General features: G+C 42.0%; 2 protein-coding genes across 4 annotated transcripts; one reads left to right on the forward strand and one right to left on the reverse strand.

Moving 5' to 3' along the window:
- Positions 1 to 1,793: 1,793 nt before the first annotated feature.
- On the reverse strand, positions 1,794 to 3,492 carry LOC135350984 (carbohydrate sulfotransferase 15-like). Its single transcript, XM_064549873.1, has 2 exons — positions 3,366 to 3,492; positions 1,794 to 3,309 (listed from the first exon to the last, which is right to left on the reverse strand). Exon 2 carries the CDS (start codon positions 3,157 to 3,159, stop codon positions 1,846 to 1,848), a length of 1,314 nt encoding a protein of 437 aa, XP_064405943.1. The 5' UTR covers positions 3,160 to 3,309; positions 3,366 to 3,492; the 3' UTR covers positions 1,794 to 1,845.
- A 401-nt stretch (positions 3,493 to 3,893) lies between these two features.
- Positions 3,894 to 24,635, forward strand: LOC135351678 (ankyrin repeat and fibronectin type-III domain-containing protein 1-like). Of its 3 annotated transcripts, XM_064550745.1 has the most exons (24): positions 3,894 to 4,035; positions 4,330 to 4,539; positions 4,774 to 5,196; positions 6,026 to 6,129; positions 6,526 to 6,732; positions 7,055 to 7,647; positions 7,684 to 8,037; positions 9,728 to 9,765; positions 12,744 to 12,959; positions 13,129 to 13,268; positions 13,775 to 13,831; positions 15,514 to 15,601; positions 16,232 to 16,335; positions 16,622 to 16,825; positions 17,927 to 18,040; positions 18,323 to 18,420; positions 18,917 to 19,121; positions 19,596 to 19,698; positions 20,594 to 21,106; positions 21,517 to 21,639; positions 21,890 to 22,200; positions 23,375 to 23,541; positions 23,780 to 23,960; positions 24,179 to 24,635. In XM_064550745.1, exons 1-24 carry the CDS (start codon positions 4,013 to 4,015, stop codon positions 24,541 to 24,543), a joined length of 4,941 nt encoding a protein of 1,646 aa, XP_064406815.1. In that variant the 5' UTR covers positions 3,894 to 4,012; the 3' UTR covers positions 24,544 to 24,635. The 3 variants fall into 3 exon arrangements, with proteins under 3 accessions (XP_064406815.1, XP_064406814.1, XP_064406816.1); XM_064550744.1 differs by having other exon boundaries at positions 7,055 to 8,037; XM_064550746.1 differs by lacking the exons at positions 3,894 to 4,035; positions 4,330 to 4,539; positions 4,774 to 5,196; ... (2 more) ...; positions 7,055 to 7,647; positions 7,684 to 8,037 and adding an exon at positions 8,668 to 9,325.
- The last annotated feature ends 94 nt before the right edge of the window (positions 24,636 to 24,729 follow it).

Consider the following 24,729-nt stretch of genomic DNA (forward strand, 5'->3'; position numbering starts at 1 on the left):
TAGGGGAAATATTCATAACTTGTTCTGCATGCTTAATTGCAAGATCAGAGCTTGTGTAAACTTGCAAATTCATTACATGTTCAACGTGCAGAGAGTCCAGCTGCTGATTTTCAAATTCGTTTTGTTTTTGTACAACAGAGAGAGCACTGATTAATTTGTTCCTTCCATGCCCTGAAAGTTGATAGAGCAGGAATAGAAGGCATGTAGTATTTGCCAACACCATGTAGAAGAACAGCTGCCTCATGATTGCAAAACTCTAGCCTGTGCATGCATAGTAAGGGAAAACCCCCACCATGCCGACCCACCTGTATCTGCATATGGCATGTCATGGATCATGGACACTGTGACTAGTTGGCCGCCCAACTACACTGTGACTAGACTGAGGACACTGCCAGACAAAGCTTTGATGCTACATACGGCTTAGAGAGTACAGCAGCTGTGCACCAAGCAGTGAACAGCATGGACAGAAGAGAAGACTCAGGGTATTAATTAAGCAGCATCAAAAGCTCAGTATAAAAATTGGATCTCTGTTTGTGCCTTTGCATGATGGTAGAGCTTGCATTTCACATTTTGCAGCACAAAATTATCCCTAACAGTACAGTGCTAGTTTGCGTACATGGATGAACGCATCCTTCTAGCTACATGTCAGAAACAATAAAAATATAGCATTTTATCATCCATGCATGCAATCATGAATGCATCATTCAACCACAGTAGTATTGAGGTGTGTTCAGTGGCTGGGGCTCATCTCCCCAACTGATACATGCAGTGTCGATATCCAACGATCTCAAGGCAAACCCATTCACATGACTCGCCCAGTGTCAAATGATCACTCGGGCCACGGTTCCCATGCATATATAGAAGCAAGATGCTCCATGCAAGTGAGGGAGAGTGTAAACTGTATGATCATGGTCCATACTTGTATAGATTAGCTTTAGTTTTGTAGATCTATGCTCTATAATCATAGCTAAATATAATTTTTTATAGTATCAGTTGTGTTCTGATGTGCATACAGAATCAATGAGAGGCTTCGTGTGAAATTTTACCATCATACAGTACGTATATAAAACCTTTATTATCCGGCTTGGCAATTTTCTTCGAAAATGGGTGTGTCCCTTAATGCGCAAGCGCATTAACAGCTGTTACCGTGGACACAGGCATGTTTATCTTCTGTACATGCAGGCGCATGCAGACGCCCACATGCATTAAATTTGCACTGCGCTGTTTCAGCGAGATCAAGATGCATGCATGTGCATGTATGGTTTATATCCATTCTATTTTCCAGTTATCCGGCCTGCATGCCTCTGGTCAATTTAAGGTGTCCGGATAATCGAGGTTCTACTGTATAGCTAGTTACGTAGATTGCTCGTACCCTGCATGTCCGTGCATTGTATATGATACATATCTGAGTGTCCTCCACACCATCCTTGATCGACCTTGCAAACAAGCCAAGCTTCCGCCGACTTCCTGGCTCCACAGCTCTCAAACCTTTATGTAATAATTATCGTTGTCCTGATATTGCTATATAGGTTCATTCAGACGACCAGCGTTCGTCTTATATGTTCACATGCTGTAACACCTTATACCTGGACAAGACTATTTTTGTGACACTGCATGTATAATTATATAATTATTGTGCATGCATGGGAGCCGCTGACGGTCGAGCAGCTTTTTAGTCTCCCAATCAGTTTTATTGTAATGGAAATAACCTCCTAGAACGGACAGAGACGGTGCATACATATTCATGCAGATGAGGACAACACTACTAAATAAACTCCATGCACTTGAGATTGTATAGGATTTTTATCATGAATGTGTAGAAATAGATCGACCAAAATTAACTTGTTAATCATTCCATAAAAACCTGTCGTCATGTAACAAATCTGCTAATAATGAATTAAATGGCTTGTAAAACTTCAGAATCATTGATTTTGTATCTTCTCTCATTTTCAGTTGAGGGTCGTGCTTGTACGGAATTGTTTCTTGGCTGTTCTTGGTACAAGTGTGTGTAATTAACTTCACTTCGTTGAGAATACTTTTAGGTGATGGATATCCGAGAAACTTAAGCATCTGTTCTGCAATGACTTCTGGCTCTTTTGCTAATTGTTCTAATGTAAGTACCATCACTTTATCCCTGGGCACAACAGTGAGGAGCTTACGAATGTGCGTGTAAAACAGGCCCATTTCCACTCGACTTCTACCACTTGTTGGTAGCTCCTTTGAAAACAGATTGAATGTAATCGTATGTACACACTGGTCAAGTAAATGTAGTCTTTTCTTGATGCAAGAGTCATAGTCAGAATCATCATAAAGATTGCAGGGCATACTGATCTCCAAATTGTCTGGATCCCGCATACAATCATTGAAGAGATCTATCTTTGCTTTTATTCGGTCATGGAAGAGACCAGGTCCTATCAACTGAACGTTTCTCGGTAGTTCTATCATTCTGGTAATTGAAAACCAGAAAGCTGAATAGAGCATCTTAAGTGGATTCCGCACTATAATTATGTACTTGGACTTAGGGAGCAGCTCTGGAATTGCTGAGGGTAGAAGGCAGTAGTTGGAAGTGTTTGACTGTTTTTTGTGAAATTGTGGTGAGTCAAAAAGCATATTGGGTGTTCCATCAATCAAAACCACTTTCTTATTCTTCAGCGCATTAATCTTGAAGAGTCCTGGTAAATAGTTTAGAACATACTCAGCCAGATCCGTTGGCTTAGGCATTTTTACATATTTTGTTTCTTTCGTTCTCACCCAGTAATGTGGTTCCTTGACAACTTTAGTAGAAGCTCCCATTTGGAGTCCAGTGCTGAGATGAACTAAAGACTGCAGAAAGCAAAAGCCATATGTTGAGCCACATTTGGGGAAACCAGCTAAGAAGACGTTGGGTAAGCATATGACATCAGATGAGAAGTTTCCTTCAAAGAGTTTTTTCAGAGACATAATTTGGTTTTGGAGTGATTTCTGCTCTTCCATTCTAAAGGGGTACTTTCCCAATTGTCCCTTGTAGAAGGAGCCATTCATTATTTCCACGTTGAATTTCATCTTCCAACAATGACTTGAATATTTGGACAAAAACTCCGTCGGAATAACTTTACTGTACTGCTGATAGAATTCTTTAGCATTTGCCAAAGCAATGGTTTCATTTGCACTTTCAGCCATATTCGTAGCTTTGAGACATGTTCGTACATTCTTCAAAACCTGATCGACTCCTCGTTCAACTTGAGAGTCCAGCTGCTGATTTTCAAATTGGGTTTGTTTTTGCACAACAGAGAGACTCAGAGCACTGATTAATTTGCTGTGTTGATAGAGCTGAAGTAGAAGGCATATGGTACTTGCCAGTATCATGTAAAACAACAACTGCTTACATTTTGCCATGACTGGAGTAATTTGTGAACAAAGCTTGGTTGGTTTTTCGCCCTTCATATCATCTGGTTCGATATGGCTTCAAATCATGTAGTTATGTTGTAATGTAGCAGGAATGCAAGGTTTGTGGTTTCTAGAGCAGTAATCTCCGTAAATTTTATGGTTTCTGTGACGTCACTGGTCGCTGTGCCAGGACCTCGAGAACAAGCCGCTCATGATATCGAGGCTAGTATAAAGCAAAATTGGCGAAAATAAAATTTGACCCCCCATGCCCCCTGTAAAATAACGTTTTAAACTTACAGACACTGAAAACTAGTCTTGAAGTAATGACCCCCCCCTGCAAAATAACATTTTAAACCTACAGACACTGAAAACTAGTCTTGAAGTAGTCTGCAAGAAAAGTTGGAGAAATCCCATTAGTGACCTTAATTAGCTAAGGTCAAGTGGTTTGTACTATGACTCAACTGAGTATCCGGGAAAAACCCCAACCTGTGGGCTGGGCCTATCCAAAAAATTGGGGGCGTGTCATCATCAATTCTCAGCTAGCTTAGCTAGAACTGCTGAGAACAAAAAATACTCCAGACAAAGCTTCCATGCTAATAGAAAAGGCTGATAGAATACAGCAGCTGTGCACCAAGCAGTGAGCAGCATGGACAAGAGAAAAAACTCAAGGTAAGCAGCATCAAAAGCTCAGTATGATTATAAATTTAAAGTTACTTTTGTGACCTTTTGCATGGTAGAGATTGCATTGCACATGTTGCAGTACCAGGTTGCACATGTATTAGCACCAATTAGAGCCTCAAGTTAATTATCCCTATTAACAGCACAGTGCTGGTTTGCGTGCACAGATGAACGAATCCTCCTAGCTAGCTAGCTAGATCCATATACATTATTTCAGAAACGAGCTTTTTAATTAAAATATCACATTTTTATCCTCCAATCATGAATACATTTACTCCACCACAGTATGGAGGGGTCCAGTGGCTGGGGCTCATCTCCCCAACGGTACAGTGTGGATATACAACCTTCTCCTCCAACTCACCGTCAAATGTACAGTGTTGACATCCAACGATCGGTCGCTCCCTCAAGGCAGACCCCTTCACATGATTCACCCAGTTTGTCAAATGATCACTCGGGCCACGGTTCCCATGGAAGCAAGATGCAGAAATTCTCCAGGTGAGGGAGAGTGTAAACTGTGATCCCGGTCCATTAGTTTTGCATGCATCACTGCATTAGCCCATTAGTTTTGATCTAAATAAACTTAGATTCAGTTGTGCCTGCATAGTATTTTGCAGAGCACACAGAATCGATGAGAGCCATTGTATGATCGTCATTAGCTATATAGCTCCATAGATAGCTCCTGCGCTGTCCACGCTGATAATAATTATAATGCTCTAAACTCCTTCACAGCTATTCCAGCCTTGATCGACCTCGCAAACACGCCAAGCACCCGACTAGTCCTGAGCTCCACAGCTCTCACACCCTCCCCAACCCTCACACCCACACTCCACACCGTCACAATACTGAGGGAGACGGTAGAGGGAATTTAAGAGGGCCTCAAGAAAATTCTTCAAGCTACCCCTCCGCTCCTCATCAGCAGACTAGATCTAGTCGATTGTCACAGCCAGACCCTTATGAAAACAGACGTTTTTCTCAATTCTCCGATGGAACTTTGACCCCGTCTCACTCTTCCCAAGCGAGCTACGATGGACAGGGGGTTTCCCCTTACAGTGATGGGCATCAACATAAGTTGTCGCCGTGGGAATTGAGCAGTCCTCACAGTAGCCAATCGGATTCAACTCAGAGCTCTGAGCTTTTTTATTACAAAACAAGGTCAGTTTTTATAACAACCACTTAATAATGTGACTCAAGCTTTCATTGTAAGTACAACCATTTGTGTGCGAACATTTTGGCAGTAGACACATTGTAGCCCATAGGAAGACACAACTGTCTGTGGGTTGGTTGCTATGAGTCCTTCAATGCACTCCTTAGCAGCGAAGGTGGGATAAGGCATAATCAATTACAGCTGCCCCCTCTACGAGCTAGCATTAGGACAGAGGGTCCTAGCTAGTAGGCGTATATATTATGTTTAGCTAGAATGCAATTGAAAATTAAGGCTTGTTTGTACCAAATGATACATGAGTACAAAAAATATATGTATGTATTATTATAGTTACATGCATCATAATGAAAAATGAGTGATATATTTCATATTGAAATTGAGTTGACTGAGTCTAATGTGAATTCCCCTGCGTATCTAGTACCCTGGTCTGAAGTGTGCCACACAATACTGGTGTGGCCATTGAGTTAACTTTCACTTCCTCACATTAGTCATCAGTAACAGCATGCCTTCTTCAGTCTTAAGGTTACAATACGGTGTATCACCCTATACCCTCTGGTAGTCTTGGTGATTTTCCTGAAATGGACCTGTTTTTGGGATAATTTCGAGTGCTCGTGTGTTTAGATCGGTGAGTTCGTTTGGGCTAGCTTATGATAGATAACCTTGGGTCTGTCTTTGTTAAGTGGTGCATTTTCACAATGACAAGATGCATTTTGCAACCCTTTGAAATGCGCACCTACTAATGATGTGATCAGTGACTTTTCGGATTGACCATTGGCTCCACGATGATTTTAATCCTTGTGTTTAATCCCCTACACACAGGCCACCGGTGAGACCCTCGTCAGGTCGGAGCCGCAAACCAGCCCCTGTCCAGCTCCCCGTCCAACGGGCTGTCACCCCAAATCCATCTGCCATGATCAACAGAGGTGAATAGTGAATGTATATTTTTGACCCACCGTAGCAGGGCCTGCAGGCATGGACCCAATGCACATCTAGGTGGGGTGGGCGAATAAATTATTTACTACTCAAATCTCAATCAATCAAAATTAATAATGATCGATGGACTACTAGTAACAATTCTAACTGTCTATTCTGACGTGTGTGTCTGTAATTACCTCTGGGCACAAAAAGTTGGCTAGCAAATGCGTGGTTTTAAAGAAGCCATCACTGATCCATTATAGCCAAACCATAATAATTATAACAGTTGAACACATGTGAAAATATCTGAATAATTGCTAAACACCTGCGCCAATCCTAACTTGTTTTTACTGGTTTTAATAATGATGCTACTTAACTATCACAGTATTTAATGATATTCGTAGGGGAGGCGTGGCAGCTGGAAGAGGACTGGGAGGGGCGTGGGTCTTCAGGTCATCCCAACACTCAAGGGGCAACCGTTGGCCATATGGACCAAGCACTACTCCCGCAGAAACACTACTTTCATACGCTACCCTCACACTCCTCACACTCCTCACAGGCCTCCCATCATCACTCACAGCAACACACAGTTGCACAGCAACAGCAAACAGGTAAAGGACTCTATTAGGAATTGTGTGTACAATGTTTGCTTTGCAGGGAGTATACCATTACCAAATCCCTGTAGACCTACCTATTATAAGTTACCTATATATACAGCGTATAATAAGGTTACAAAGTAATACAGTTCCCTTCCATGCTATTTGGTCGCGTAGCATCGAGGCATGATTTGGTAAGGGGTCGTCGTGATATAAAACACATATAATCCTCGTGTTTTATGCAAGGCAACTCGCCCTCGTGCTTAATTCTTTGTGCCTGTATATTATATTATAACTACTCCAAAGATTAGTCTCCCCCTCCCTCCCTCCTCCCCAGTTGACAGAGTTGATCGTGTCCACCCACTCCAGAAACGACACAGTGTAGCCGGATTACCAACCTCCCCCACACACCAGTCCCCTCACATCCCTCCCGTCTATCGTCATGACAGCAGGTCCCTGTCACATCACTCGAGTCAAGATTTCTCACCGAGAAATTCATCAGTTGTTAGTCCAACACATCTTGCTAACGGGCAGAGACGAGGCAGTTTTGCAAGTGTTGATAGTAACCATAGCTCTGGCTCGTATCATAGCAATACAAATTCGACTGCTTGTTTGAGGAGATCTTCCAGCATGCAGCTGCAGGTAAATCCATCACCAAAGGGATCCACTAGTCGAAGGGTAGTGGCTGTTATCGGTCAGCAGATCATATCCCCCGAGCGTGTGACTGATCACATGACTAGTCCAGGGAGAGACAACACTGAACATGAGGGGACAGATCACAGGAGGCACTCCACTTCAGAAGCAAAACATAGACGACGACATCGCTACGAACAAGTCAGAGCACCACATCCGTACGAGAAGATAAAAGATGGTCTACCCCAAACATCATATCCCCGCTCACCCCCCTCACACCCCTCACAAAGCTCACGCCTCTCACAAAGCCCACACCCCTCACAAAGCTCACGCCTCTCACAAAGCCCACACCCCTCACAAAGCTCACAGGAGGAGCCCGTCAAACCTTCACCTACCGTTAGTCGTTGGGTACCCACAAAGAGAGAGAGCCGTCCAAAAAGTAGCCCTGCTCCAAGAAAAACAAGTGACTCGATACTTAATCGTCTCTCCAGGAAAGGCACAACAAATTCTCCCGCTCCCGGGAAACGTTTCTCGGCCGGTAGTGTTCTAGACGGACCTAAAGCACTAGACGAAGATCAGATGGTGGCAAAGTTGAAGCAACGAATGTCCAGCCCTGAAATACAGCTTCATACTCACACCCTGAACCGGTATTTCCCAAATGAGGAGCAAGAAAACTCCAAAGAACAGGTTAGTTTCTGTAATGGTAGTAATATCTTCAGAAGTTTAACCGTCTTTGATTAAATTTTCAGTGAAACTAAAAATGTTGATTTCCGTCTAGAAGAGTGCCAATTTAAAAGAGCCCTTCTCTTTTACATTCTAATTGATTCCCATGCATACAATAACAACCTCTAATTGGGTTATGAATGCATGCGTTGAATCATTGTTTACCACTGAACTCTTCCTTCCCTAAAGCAAAGTTAATGTGTTTCATGGCACAGAACCAAACAAATATGGTAATGAAACCTTGTGATCTTCCATGATGCCAACTTAATACGAACGTTCTATTTGATATTGTCCAACGTTTAGCGTAAATCAAATTAGAAACGTGCATATAGACGTGACAACATATTTGTTTTTGCTTTGTGTACTGATTGTGGTTTCTAGTTTAAGCGTGTCGGTGAATAACAGCCAAATTTAGTGAATCATTTGATGGTATTCACTTGGGATGGTGCCACATGCAAAACTATGCGATTGTTATTGTAAATAAGAGTATACCTCCTCCCACTGCATGGGCTATTAAATGTATAGGCTGCGAAGGATTGGGCTAGTTTACCATTGTTAGCATAGTGTATAAACAGTGATAGCTAACCTGTTAGTTTATAACATTGTAGCTATTGTCTTCGTGTAGATACTACTAGTTCCAAGTATAGACATTGCTTCTCTGTGGAAAATTAGTATTCAGTTTCTCGAGGAGTGTTTAATATCTTTGATCTATTGCAACTTAACTAAGAACCTCAAGTGGCAGCCATACCGTGTACGCAAGGGAATACAACAGTAGTACATTGACAGGCTCAAGAAGTATTTGTTCATTAAGAGCAGCTCCATGATGATGAAGCCAGACTGGAATGTATCGAAGAATCCCACCTGCAACTGTGGTGCATCACACGATATTACTTCCCAATCAACTAGTAAACTGGCACAGCGTTCTCGTAGCTTCAGCTTTAGTGGATTAGCTAAACTAGCCACTGGTCTACACAAGTACACTGTCACTAGTGCAGCTGAGCATGCCAATGAGGTTGAACTCACGCTGAAAAAAGAGAGCAAGAGTTTTTCCAGGAATCGTAGTAACTCTGACTCTGGAAAAAAGTATCGAAGCACTAGACTCAAATTGCCAACATTTCGAAAGTCTGAGAGCTCAATGATGCCCATAGGAGTTAAGTTGAGCAGAGAAGAAGCACATTATGGCTGCACGTTGCCTTCAACAGAGTCCTCTCTAGAAGAAAGCATGTGTCTTAGTGATACCATATCATTCACAGTGAGTAGAAGAGCTACTGTTATAAATATTATGCAGGGCTGTCAACCAGCTACAGCCTGCAAGTAGTCCAATAGCACTCATATATTATGCTATACTGTGTTAGCTAGTCTGCTTAGTTGGCCTATTAATATGGTGCAACGTGTAGCTCCCATAGTGGGCTGTAGGCCCTAGGGCCCACTAGGGCCTAGTGGATGAAGAAATGTTGTGGTAGATACTGTTCAGCTCTAATCTATACTGTACAAATGTGCTAGCACAACGGATAATTATAGTGACTCTTATATTCATCTTTTTATCATTAGTGAATATCCATAATACAATAATGTTGTTAAGGATCTTTACCAAATTTATGCCCAACACACTTTCATTTTTATTGTTTGATGATCTTTACCCTCTCCACTGTAGAGCCTGAGTGACTCAGATGGCACCCCTTCAACTAAGAGGTAAGGATATAATAATTTTGTGTGGTTTATCGATCACTAATTGTATTCTACGTAATGTTTGGTTGTTCCCTCAAATTCAAATACTGTAAAATGTGTAATGCAATTTTATAGTCTTGAGTTGCGACCAAATTAAAGCGCACCTGATCTTGATGCAAGACCTTATTACAGTCTTATCCAATGGGTTGTCTCATAACTCTGCTGGGAAATTAATCTTGCTGCGCAAGTTTGTAGTTAACTTCTTTCTTCGTTCAAGGCCTGTGGAGGAGACTAGTTTGTTTGAGGTCAGGATGGTTGTATGTGCTTGGGATAATAATAACGGCAGAATTTTTCTTTTGAGACAGCAACAAGGATATTGAAGATATGGAAACTACTAGAACTATGTACCGTTGGTGCTTCTGATTACACAATAATATTATGCATCATTATATGTAGAGAGGATGTACTTAGAAATGCAGTGTTTAAGGAAGTTATGTTGTGAATTGCAATTTGGAACTTGGTTGGGAAAGAGTAGGGATAGATAGCGGAGAGATAGTGCACGTGGCGGATAATGGGGAAGCATCGAGTGGGCGGGGGGCGGGGGGTTGGGTGTGCAATGCTAACTATAATAGGTAAACGTCCTAGATCGTAAACTTATGAAATTAAAAGCAATCAAATCTCGTAAGAGTGCTGGGATATTTAGCAGGTTAAGTACTAAGGTAAAAAAAAAGGTCACTTATTTTGTATTGGGTAGATATGAAGGAATGTTTACTTTGAGTTCAGTAACAAGGATATTGAAACTGCTCTAGTAACTGCGTATCACTAGTGCCTCTGATGATCTCACAATACTATTTTATCAATGTAGATCTACAATGCACAGAGGATAGAGATACAGGAAGTTATGGTGTGAATTGTACACTTTATTAAAGCAATGGTAACTGTAATGGGTAAACATCTCTATGGGTATACATTCTATACAACACTGCAGTTGGATAAGGAGATTGTTTGTAGTGTTGGGGTGACTACACGCCATGGCCCATTGATCTAATCATAACATGTGGTTAGTAACGGTATTCATATCGTTGAGTAGCTGAAATCAAAGCTATCTTATCTTTTGACCAGCTGAACTCATGCAAGAACTGAGACATAATCTTGTGTACAACTACAGTGTTCTTGATTAGTGTTCCCTTGAAGTGTGCAAGCCGCCCTGCCCTCCGCTGCATTATCAACATAATTAATTAGCAAGCATGCATTGCACAAGCTGGCTGCTGCACTTATCTGGCTTCAAAGCTTCCTTATCAGTTCATCAAAGACTTGCCAGCTCAGTGAATAATTAGCTATAGCTAGCTTCCTATAAAAGTCATTGAAGCCAGCTTCTTTGGACTTTCAATTGTCTATTATAGAGCTAGAGTAGGCAGTTTTGTTAGATCTAGATTAGGCTATTGATAGTTAAGTTGGCAAGAGTTTTGATTTGTGTCAATTGGATAAGTGGGCAGCTCCATTCATTCAGAGCCATTCTGTCTATAAAATCTGGCAGTTAAGGAACAATCAGCACTAGCACTGTACAAGACTCTATTGTAGACCCCAAGGGATTGCACTGAAGCATAAAGAAAGTTATCCTTTCAAGCAAAGTTTCGATAACAGAACTTGTTCAGTTTTCATAACTAGACCAGTGTTTGCCACACTCTCATAGTTAAGTTGCTAGCTACCCAAGTCATGAATGCTGATTGTGGAACAGACTGGTACTCTAACCTAGACGACAACATGGAGTGTGAAGACACCTCATCTTCTCTCAACTCTCCTTGTCCAGATACTCTCAGCTCAGTGTCTAGTCTGTCTCTCTCACCAGCTCGCGAACCTGAGAAGAGGAGTCTGACTTATCGATCTAATACACCACACAATGGACGTCATATGCAGTCAGCAAGTGTTAGTGGAAAGTCAGCTCACAACCAGGGACGCAATCTGCAGCAAGTAACCAATGGACACAATGTGCAGCCGGCTCACACACACAGTGCACATCATCATATGCAGTCAGCAAGTAGATCTAATGGACAGTCAGCTTACAACATTATACACAAGTTGCAGCAAGTAACAAATGGACACAATGTGCAGCCTGCACACACACACAGTGAACATCATCATATGCAGCCTGCACACACACACAGTGAACATCATCATATGCAGCCTGCACATACACGCAGTGAACATCATCCTGTGCAACCACTTAATATTGGACAGGGCATTTACTACTATGGAGATATTGGGCCATCACGGTCTGCCCCAGGCTCACCAGCTACCTCCAGGGGACAGCACAACTACACCCCAAGCAACCTCACAAACGGAATGAGTGCGAGCCACTCTCACAGACATCCTGCTCCTGTACAACAGCATCACTCCAATGGACACTCGCAGCATGCAAGCAGAAGAGTACATATCTCAGAGCATCTTCCCTCACTTCATGGATCACAGCACAGAGAGCAAACTTCTTCAAATCATCCAGTGCCAGTGGCAACTAGTTCCAGATCCAGCTCAAAAATCCCTTCTTCTTCTGTGTCTTGTTACAGTGGCTTCAGTTTTGGTTCTCATTCTAAGAAGCACAAACTTCCAAAAGTTTTACGCAGAAAGAGATCGAAATCAGAGAAAGAGAAATCCAAACAAAAGAGGTCCCCAAACCATACTGCACACTTGAATGTGCACGGGTCTTCCTCTGTACACCCGCGAAGGACTCACGGTTATCTCAGCGATTGTGAAGGTTATAGACGTTCGCACAAAGCCGGTTTTTCAGAGCCGAATCAAAGACATCACAAACCGACGTATAGCCACGGCTATAGCAGTGATTATGAGGTTGTGAGACATCACAAACACACCCTACAACTCGAGCGCAATGCAAAGGGGTACAGTAGCGGTTATGAGACCACTGGTAGTTACTTTAGCGGGAGTGAATGGAGTGAAGATGAAAGTGAAATTGAATATAGTAATGATGTTTTTTCCACTCTTCGCAGAGGTAGTCGAACTAAATCTACCGGGACTATTGTCCTGCATAAGATTGCCAAGAAGTTCGGCAAGATGAGTATCAAGAGCGGTGGTGGTGATGGCGGTGATGGAAGTGACGGGAGTGGAGGGGCCAAGTCCTCGTCCTGGAGTGCTAAGAAGGCATCAAAGAAAAGGAAGAAGAATACGAGGAGCAACTCGGTATCTAATCTGGCTGATGCTGACGAGTGAGTTCATAATCATAAGGTCATTGGTTTCTTGCAGTTTAGGATTTAGGTGTGTCTAATTTTCTCTGATTATATTTTTGTGTGTATTGCCAAAAAAATGATGATATTTATGTTTTGAGGTTTAATTGCCAACTACTCCCCCTCTCCACACACACACACACACACACAGGCCTAGCCGTCTCACTCAAAGCATGGAGCAGTTGAACGATATCTGTCACACCCCCACCGGTACACCTAAGATGACCCGGTCATCTTCAAAGAGCAGACTCTCTCGCCGAGGCAGTGAGCCCGACCTCGATGCAGCTCCTTGTAAGTCATGCAGTGTATAGGGGAGACTCAAAGCTTTGTATGAGCTGATTGTGAGAGTTGGCCAACAGACAATGTTTATCTATGGCGTGCTGCATTCTCAGACTAATTTATTTCATTGTGTATATTTGTAGGGGGTCAGAATTAGATTGTACCTCAAGTGGTTCCTTTCTAAGAACTGGTGTAGCAATTTCCTCAATTAGTTGCTAATCTTTGTATAACGTACCAATTATAATAACTTGTAACCTCTCATGTACAACACTTATTACAACACTTATTGTTTAATATGTGTAAGTCAACAAGCTAGGTTGTTAATTGCTACAAGTCTGCACAGCTTGATTTCCTCTGTACACCTTGTTTCATTCTTAGGCTGTGTGTTTATGATGCACTGGCGTTAAACATGCATGTTATATTAACGGAAATTCACCCTACCCCCCCCCCTTACACACACACACACACACACACACACACACACACACACACACACACACACACACACACACACACAGTGTCTGGGATGTTCAGATCTGGAAGCAAAAAGAATCTGTCCTGGGACCCTAATGAAGGTATTGTTGTGGTCTATGATTAATTGTACATGACTTGTGATGGTTTGGGTACCATAGTGATGCAGGCACATGGCCCACATGCAGTGTGGTGACCAATTAAAATATTTCGTGTGGCTAGCAGCTTGTGACCTATACTGTAGTTTAATATTATTGCCCATGCAAATGAAAGCCTTGTTGTATAGCCTGGTAGTTTGTGTACATAGTAGCTACTTCATTGTTGAGAGAGGTGTGCCATTGATTGTTAGACTAATGTTTATTCTAGATTGCACATTTGTGGTATTTGTGGTATTCACAACAGGTGTGCTAGTTAGTTAACCACATATATTCTGTGATCTCCTAGGTAATGTCCTTTTTTGTCCTCTTTTAATCTGCTAACCAGTCTCTCAGCTTGTACTCACTATTCACGATTTGGCATATACACATTGCAGGGTGTCATACAGGATTTTGAAGTAGAGGGGGGAAATAAGAAAAGTAACCAGAAAATGTTGCTAAAAAAAGGTCAACTGTTATTTCAATACCAGCTATGGACCCTCAGTCAGCAAAAAAAGGGGGGGAATTGGAGATAGGGGGGGATATCCCCCCTTTCCCCCCCCCTGTATGACACCCTGCATTGCTGCCTATCCCTCCCTAAAATAGCACCTTTAGCGAGCACACGTACGTACATGTACATGAAGTACAAAGTTAGATCATAGGGATCGAGCTGATAACGCTCATGCATGAAAGTGTGCATTTTAGGGATGGTATGTTATTGAGTGGTGTCAACAAATAGTTTGTGTTTAGGTGCTGGGGACGAATATGGCACAAGATGCACTTTCAAGAGTCCTTATTTCCAAGAGTGGTCTATAGCCTATAGGTCTATAGAGACGTGTGTAACTAGATCTCTTTAGAGAAAGACTCGGATGGAATGTAGCACTAGAGAGGAATGGATATGTTTATGGAAAACATTATTAAGCGACTACACACGCTAAACATAGCAACCTTCCATTAGTGTTCAGTCACTTGATCTCTCTCTAAGAATCTCCACAAATGATTATTCAGGTGTGCAAATATATGATTGTACATGTTATGCATCTTCACTCTGTGGTGATAAACAGAGGCCTAGTAGAGTAACCAGAGACGTAGCTGCATGCATCTTTTATGGCTTAAAATACTTCTTTCTGTATACATGGCGGCATACTTAAGTCATGTGTGTTTGTGGGTACAAGACAGGTGGTCGTTTTTGGTAATTTCACTTTAATTCATGAGAGGTACACATACTTATATGTCTGATTGTCATTTTAGACTGTAGGTGACTATTTGACTATATAGGGACTATTTTGGGTTACCATAATTATTTTGTTCAAAGCATGGCTAGCAGACATCATGTCTTTCTTTTGTGTGAAGATGAGGGTAATAATGTTATCAAATCAATATTTTGGCAGGTGCTGTATGTACTCACACACTAACACAAACACTCTTGTTTGTCTCATTAAAAAGCTGAGCCAAAGTTTTTCTTACAATCGTGATTTTCTCACATTATTAAACTCATAAATATTTACGCCATAAAAAACTTCTTTTTAACTCACGTACACACACACACACAATCCACACTCGGTCACACACACATACACACACACACACACACACACACACACACACACACACACACACACATAATCCACACTCACGCACACACTCCACAGAACTGTTTGAGCTGATTGAACGCGGCAACACGGAGGAACTGAAGCAGCTGCTCCAATCAACTACAACGATGGGCCTGAACCTGCAAGCGTAAGTCTTTAGTTTCATCGTTAACCTCAGTGGTGTGTGTGCATTAGTGGTGTGTGTGTGTGCCTAGTGTGTGTGTGTGTGTGTGCCTAGTGTGTGCCTAGTGTGTGTGTGTGTGTGTGTGTGTGTGTGTGCCTAGTGTGTGTGTGTGTGTGTGTGTGTGTGCCTAGTGTGTGTGTGTGTGTGTGTGTGCCTAGTGTGTGGCTGTAATAGTGTTTCAACTGTTGGACTCTTAGTCTTCAGAGTTATGAGCGATCATAACATGTCCGAGTGCCAGCCAGAACTATAGGATATACAATTATGGTGTATAGCAGTATTGGATTATGTACTGTATACCTTGAGGCCACCTCTGTACCTGTTCACACAGCGTCGACTACAAGGACACACACACACACACACACACACACACACACACACACACACACACACACACACACCAGTATTGTTGTTGTACTAGATAAGTGTGACAGTTACTGAACACTACCTCCACTTGAATTACTTCCTCCACTTGCCTGCTTCATGCTAGTAGCATGCAAAACATATTGCAACAGATATTACGTATGTGTTGTGGTTGCTACTTAGTTACATGCTTCCACTTAGCTTCCACTAGCTATGAATGTTTATTTGTCACAGGTTCAACGATGATGATCTCCTTCCCCTGGATGTGGCCGCCATGTTGAACCAATCGGAGATAGCCAAGCTACTCATGGAGAAGGGAGCCAAGGACAGTGCAAAATGTGAGCAGAATTGAGCATCCGTTTTATGCCCCAGGGCAGCTGCGTGTGTGTATGTGCAGGTGTGCCACGATTATCAACAGAAGCCTAGGACTGAGCTAATTATACAACCACTCGCTTCCCATAATTATGTCTGTTAAATTGCGGTTCATACATGCCCCACCCTTCACACACACACACACACACACACACACACACACACACACACCCACACACACACACACACACACACACTGCATATAGTGTCCTAGTGCACACCATCCCATCTCACACACACACACACACACAGTTTGTCGAGATATCTCGTCCCGCTACTCTCGCGTCATGTCCCTCCTGGGGGAGTCGGAGAGGGAGTTGGACTCGCTCAAGCACGAAATAGTCACTCAGAGTGTGAGCAACAGCAGCGGACTCAAGGACATTGAGAGACGGCTACGAAAATGGGAGTGGAAATTGCACCAGCTCAAGAAAATGAAACAGAACTTTAACCAAGCAGGTAAAGTTTCAACATTTCTCATATTGCGTACACCTGTTTTGTTTGGTTTAAATGGCAGCCTCCATTGACTAGCTATTGAATTTCTAGCTCTAGCTGCCTGTGTCTTGTGTGAGGCAGACAGCATACTTACGGAGGAGGATATAGGCTGAATGCTTCTCCTGTGCTACTATTTTACAATTTCTTTTATTAATTTGCTAACACCGTCCTTGTTTTTATTTTGGATAGCATCTACTGTGATGTACTAGTATGTACATGTATATAATTATATAATGTATGTTATTTTGGCAATTTCAATCACTCTCTGGTTATTGTTTATCCTCCTGTGCCAGCCAATATAGTGCGTCCCACTACTAGAGTGCTGTGATTGCAGCTGTACACACACACACACACACACACACATACACACAATTCTGCATGACATGAAAGCCTTAGTAACCTCTATTCATACCCTCAAAGCTCTTAGCAACATTGTTGACCACCCAATGAAGTCATGACCTGCCAAAAATTACTTTGTTTATCTGTTTACCTAAGCCTACCAGCTTTGATTGAATAGGTATCTATAGTAACCAGAGTCTTCTTACATTACTCTACCATTGTTGAGTAATGCTTGTGCATGCTGAAACTCAAACCACATTGGATATTATATCAAGTTGAGAGTGCTTTTTTCCCACTTTGATGTATTGTTCAACTTCATAAGGCTGCACACACACAGTACTGTTGATGCATCTATTATGCCAGAGACATTGTTCCTTTTGATATTTATAATTTAGTTACTCTACTGTAGCAGTTGTATTTCTGAATTAAGGTACTACAATAAAAAAAATAAAAAAGCACCTCCATATTCAGTTCTTCCGTTTTGATACCACTAAATCAATACTCTATTTGTCAGCTAACTACACACACTCTACTCCACACACCCTCCCTATAAGCCGCCCTCCCTATAAGCCGCCTCATTGTGTGTTTTTGGAATTGGGGGGTAGTAAGCACAAGGCTAACTGGGTTGGATGGAACCTCGCCCGGTGAAGTATAACATTGACTCAAACAGGATGCACATTTGTTATTGTGAAGGACATTCTATTATTTATTCGTGTGTGTGTGCAGGTGTTCCCGAACCCCCAGCGACGGTGACTCTTCATGTGACCTCCAACAGATCCCTCACTGTCTCCTTCACTGAACCCCAGGAAAGTAATGGAGCTGTTGTCACGAGATACAAGAGTGAGTGCATGATTCAATTTATATCCCAATTCCCAACAATTTAATTATTGTTAGTTATCGTATAATTGCAGTTCCAAATAAGTAATATAAGCACTCAACCGAGGAATCATCATTGTATGTATCTGTACCAAATAATTTACTATAATTATATCTATAAATTGTAATTATGTACAGTCTCTTTCAGTAGCTCTAATTCTAAAGCTCCTGGTTGTCATTCACGCCATGTACTTGTATATGTCTCTCTAACACTCACTTTCCTCCCTCCCCTCCCTCCCTTTCCAGTTGAGTGGTGTCGCAGTGAATCCTTCTCTCCGGTAGTTGGGGAGTTTGTGATGACAGATCTTAGATCCATTGAGTACGCCATCCCTGACCTGGACAAGGTACGTCTCTTGGGGAGGTGTATCTACATATGTAGTTGCCATAACATTAGTTCTGATGATCCAACTTCAACTGAAAGCGATCTTTCAAATAAATCCATAATTTTGCCTATTGGCCCGTAATTAGCTGAATTCTTTGATCTCCCAAATATAAACATTGATGATACCATTTGAAAAGTCTCTTTCTAGAAAATCATAATAGCAGTGAAATTGGATCGACACTCACAGAACTTAAGTTATGGCGAAGAGTTCCAGAGCCATTGATTAAACGAGGAGGAGTGTACATGTACATGAATATAATTATTATGCGGTCCAATCTCATACTATTGTATATAGGTTGCGGTACAACAAACTCATTGTGGCCTTTCCTTAGTAACAGCCTTGTTTAGTTTGAACTTAGCACAATACTGAAAGTCTACTACACACTTGGTGTTGTGAGAAGATGTTTGCCTTGCTTTCTGTATTCACCTCCACCCACACGGCACACACACACACACAGGGAGAGCCGTACTTTGTCCGAGTGTCTGCCTACAACATGAAGGGGTTTGGCCCTGCTCGTTTGGCCGACCCTCCCTCAGCCATCCCCTCCAGCTGGCACGATATAGACAGCTCACAGCCTCGCTATGAAGGGAAGACAGATCAGATGTATGCACTCTCTGCTGAACTCAACATGATGCTCTCCCACTCACCACCGATATCACCATGTAAGCTTATAGCTCGATCGTACTTTAGTGTGATATACTGTATAACTGGAAAATTGGGCGGGTATTGTATTTTGCAAATGAGCCATTTCAACCGACTATGGCGGTTTTTTAAGCACTATAATTATATGCACTTCATTGTTGCTATATACTCATTACCAATTTTTGAATGTATAATAGTTCACATTATATTTTGAATGAGCCGTAGTTAATGTAACTATGCAGTCCCACCATAATGTAAGAGCCACCTCATATGCAATTTTTGAGGACATAAAATTATTTGGCACAAAAGAAACGCAAAGTAAGTACTCACCAAATTTTCCAGTTATACGGGAAACTGAGTGGGTGTGATTGGTCTTGTAGTATGAATTTAGGAAGTTACTGTTTAAGAATACTTATTATTGATCAGTGAGGCATAGTGATGTATAGTGTGGAGGATGTGTTGTCAGTCAATGATTGTGTCCATTTCCCCTACAGCAGCAGGCAGTGCTACACCCGGTACTAGTCGCTCAACCAAGGCCAGCTTAAAGAAGCGTCTCTTTGGCTCCAATATTAAGTTCCAACACAAGTCTCTCAAATCGTAAGCACCCACATGGCAGCCTTATACAACATATTATTGTAAAGCTATGCTTTAATCTTGTTATTACTTTAATTATTATTGTGTAAGAGTCCACTAGGGGGTGAGGCTGGTAGTTGCAGACTGCAGAAAGGTGGGTGGGGCTGGTAGCTGCAGCTCTACAAATTGATGGGTGGAGTGGAATGTTGTTACATCATATGACTGGGCCTAACTGCTGCAGTAATGAGTTACATATTAAGCTAATGATCTTTACCCGACCTAGTCATGTGTGACCTTAATCGGTGCAGCATGAACTCTTACATGTCAGTGATCAACATGTCCTCTACCAAATGCTCAGTTCAGGAGCTTAATTAGTCTTGTGCGTGTTCTAGTACCAGTCCCCCAAACCACATTACCTCTGTACCCTTGTAAAGAGAGTTTTTTTAATCCTGTGTTTATATAGCCTCAGAGACCAGCCGTTCGTTAATTATCTGAAATAACGCCTGGTCAAGTTCCAATGTAGAACTCGTCTAGCTGAGTCAGCAAGTGGTTAGGCTTGAGTAGTTGTGAACATGATTGTGGTAACTGCAAACACAACAATACTATAGCTAGCTGCACGGTACTGTGAGCATCATAATGATATTCACGGGCAAGTACGGTTGTTACGGGCAATTATCGGTCCAAGAAATTCCTGAACCAGTTCTACATTGGCGGCGTTCTTTCAGATAACGGCTGGTCTCGAGGCTAGTGTTTATAGTATACAGTTGACCTTACAGCATTGTGTGGGTGGTTGCCATGTTTTCCTTTATCTTTGGTTATGATAATCTCCTATTGTGCGAAACTCCGAATGTGGAAAGACACATTGTACATTATAAAAACACAGTTTTTTTTATCACTACATATATTTCCTTATCTACAGCGGTGTGTACATTGCCTCCCTAGTCTACTCTGAAGACAGCAAGATTCTCGTCACCTTGGACGAGCACATTCCAATACTGGAAGTTTCCGATTCCGATCCCAGTAAAGCAGGTCCCGATTTCGTGTGGCTCGCAAAAGTCGGGTGCACATGGGAAAACGTTCGAGCCATGTGCGAATCTTCCGACAGTTACACGAGCTCTCCGGCCGTCCAGTTTCGAAACAAACTTCTTCACGCCGTTCTTGCTCTCCAAGAATCCCTAGGAATGCAGGATCTCGGCTTGCTACATCCGGTACCGTACAAGGACAAGCACGGGGCGACTGTGTTCGTGCTAGTGCAATGCTTGAAGGAGGCAAAGCTTCGGTCGTCTTCGTTCAAATGGATGTCTCTTCCACGTCTTCGCAAAAGGAAGGCTCAAGCACAAGAGTTGGATGCACTCCCCGTGCCAGACCAACTAGTGCTTGAAGCCCATGAAATAACTGACTACCACATGAACAGCACCAGGAAGCTGGACAAGTGAGTGTTTGGAAGCTAGGTGGTCTCGTGTGAACTCAGTTTGTAGGTTTTGTGAAAACATGCTTTTCAGGGCAAAATGCAGCCTAGAGGTCTAGAGTCAGTCCCACATGTAAGAACCCTCCCCCTTTCCCTAGCTTTGAGTTAGGCATGTTACATGCTGTGTGCATGATGGTGGGTATAAGTGTTTGGCTGCATTAAGTTTAGGCCCTGAGGTGAACTATAGTTTGTACCAGGAGTGCTGCATGTTTGTACAGTGTTGTATCTATATTTGAGGAATAAGCCAAGCATGCATGTGTACAGATATTGTTGTGTTTGATAATCTTATCAAACCATATCTACAAGAGATTGGCACACCACATTCTTGATTATTGTGAAGTAATTAACTATTATTTTTTCTTCCTTTTGTGCAGAGGACTGTACCTTGGTTACCTGAAAGGTCGTAGTACAGTGGCCTCCATCAAGGTGATCTGCTCCAGAGAGTACCCCAACGTGCTGCCCTACATGAAGATCAGGGACAACCCTAACATATCAAGGTTAGTGGTCGTATTCTACTATCAATCGATCCTCATCCAGCAAAGCATCTTCAGTCTACATGCAATTTCAGAGCAGCCTCTGCTCCTAAGTTACTATTATAGTCCTCTTCTGCATGCCTGATATACATGTATAGGTATAGTGACCTAATAATGGCAACCCAGCATGAGTGCAATACTACATTGTGTGTACTAGCTATAGATATGTACGTTTTAACCTCCCCCCACACACACACACACACACACGACACAGTGATGAGTGGCAATGGTTCAAATCTCTCTCCTCTGACAATCCTCAACCACTCAAAGTCCCAGCAGGTCCCCAGTCGCTACAAGAAACACTCCTCCACACAATCGAAACTTTCTTACACAATCTCAAAATAGCCAAAGAAGACATGCCCCATCATCAGTTATACAAGTATGAAGCCATAGAACTGAACGAGGACATCACGTTCCTACTGCTGCTACCCCCTGCCGAGCAAGTGTGCACACCCCCTGGTAGCTCCGACCACTTTGCCAGCCTCTCGGATTTTGTGGCTCTTCCGATCAACACTTTCGAGATCAGTAAGTTGTGATCTATCTATAGCTGGCTTCCCTCCATGAATTTTACTAGCAATTTTATGGTAATAATTTACTGTTTAGAGGTGTTGCATTCATGCTGGTAATACTCACTTTCTTTGATGTGTTTAATTGTGTGCATCCAACAAGGAAATGGGTGATTCAAATGCAATATAATTATAGTATGTTGCGTGTATTCCTTTATTGCTTGCTTTCTCATGAAGTGGAATTTATTAAGTATAAGTAATTGTAATACTGGGAATTTTATGCCAGGGAACACTATATAGTAACTTTAAATTGAGCAGGACGTGTGTATACACACATACAAGGCTTCCCTAGTGCCAACTCTAGTGCTCCTGCATTGTGCTCATGCAACTGGGAGTTTTATGCCTGAGCACTTAACCTTAAACCGTGTGATAATTGTACCTTCCTTATAGTGTCTATAACTACTGGCTAGTATGTCATTGTGCCAGGTATATGCTGCATCCTGTGTTTTAATTGTTATCCAACACAGAACCCGCTGAGTGCACTTCCTCTCATACATACTGTACAGATTAGTAAGTGCATCCAAATAGTCCCCTATAGGAGCACAATGGCATACAGAAGCATTATATAGATCAAATATATATGCACCTTCAAAGGCATAACAATTGATATGGCCATGAGAACATTTCCGATCAAAGTCGGTCGTATAATTATGCAAAGCCCATGTTGGCTACCAACTCCTGGACTTGTTATTTCGGTTGTTGTGTACTAGTCTGTAGAGGTTGCTAATTATAGTAATGGCTACAGCTCTGTAAGTACTATACAAGTTGCTATAGTAATGGTCACAGCTCTGTAAGTACTATACAAGTTGCTATAGTAATGGTCACAGCTCTGTAGCTGTACAGGTTGCTATAGTAATGGTAGTACTGTAGAGGTTGCTATAGTAATGGCTGTAGCTCTGTAGCTCATTAAAACTACTATCTGTTCATTTATCTGGGTTGCCTAGTAGTGCTCAATCACACACCAGTTGTGGTAATGACAGTACAAGTGTCCTTGTCATGTTGTCATGGCTTTCTAAACATCACCATCAGTGGTCATTGAAAACCATCTACAGACTAGTAGACTTGAAGTAATGTAGACTTCAAGTCTATCAATTAAAATGTCATTTTTAATTTTCCTTTTCTCGTACCTACAGTGCAACTGTTCACCTATCAACCGAACTTCATGACCAAGTACTCAACGGTGTCTGCCAGACTAGACCTGGAGCTGCTCACATCCACACAGAGAATGAGAGAGGCTTTCTCCAATGACGAGTTCAGAGGCGCTAAGAGGAAAAATGAAGAGCTCGAAAAATATCAAGAGGTACAATACATTGTAGTTGGTAAACTAGATTTGTACAAGTTTTGATGTTTTAGGATCCAAATTTGTGTTTTTATCAAGTCTATAACATTTTGTTTATTCTGAAAATGATATGACTCTGTTGTGTAATAACACAACTCTTTTTTTGGTAAGCACAAATGCTTTTTTTGGTTTTAATCTGATGTACAGCTCCTTTCTGTAATATTGTAGATCGATTTGATGGGCTGTTGTTTTTCTACAGAGAGCTGAGCCTGCTTGGAAGCAGATGCGTTGGATAGAGGAGGCGGTACAGAATGGGCGGGACATCTCCAACTCTGGAGACAATTTATTGTCCGTCGCAACCATCAAAAAGGGAATTGACAAAGCTAGAACAAGACATGCTCAACAGCAGCAGGACGCAGAGAGAAGAAGAGAGAAAGAAGGTGAGCCAATGCATCTGTGTAGTCATTTGTTAGTCATCATAATTAGTTTTGCTGTGCTCAATGTAGTACAGGCCTTTGTGATAACTGGCTTGTGGCTTATTCATACGTCATTGTTCTGTGTATATACCACTGAACTGCCTAATTTATACCTAAATTGTCTGCACTGTTTTGTAGTTGTAGTGCATAGAGCTAATACACATTTGTCTATGATTCTGCAGTCTCTCATCAGCATCGACAAGCCACCCTCTCCTCCGGCTACTTGCGAGTGTTCCCTGCATATACCACAGGTCTTGTGAAAGGCACCAGTGTCAAACTATTCATCTCCCAAGTGACCAGCACTACTGAAGTTGTTCGACTTGTTGTACACCAACTGGAGAAGGCACGATTAGATCGAGGAGTTCCTGGGAGCCGACTAACTGAAGAGGATCTGTCAGACTTTTATTTGGTTGGAATGACTAACACTAACGAATGGATTTTGGATACTCGTGCTCACCCATTATCACTTCAAGCTTCTGTATGTAGATTGGAAGTGAGAAGACGATCTGAACAATTCAGGCTAGACGAACATATCACAAGTGTATAGTATAGTTATCCCTTTTTTTAATTGATGTGTGTTTTTCTATTTATGCTTTGTGTTTTGTGCATGTACAAAAGCAAACTCCCTTGCCTTGTCAATTAGACTCTGCGCATGCGCATTAGTGAATCATAAACCTGTATTACTTGTTTAATGATTACATCCTGTGTTCGAAAGACGCACAAAAACAGCAGA

The sequence above is a fragment of the Halichondria panicea genome, chromosome 17 (genome assembly GCF_963675165.1).
Source record: "Halichondria panicea chromosome 17, odHalPani1.1, whole genome shotgun sequence".
NCBI classification, from domain to species: Eukaryota; Metazoa; Porifera; class Demospongiae; order Suberitida; family Halichondriidae; genus Halichondria; species Halichondria panicea.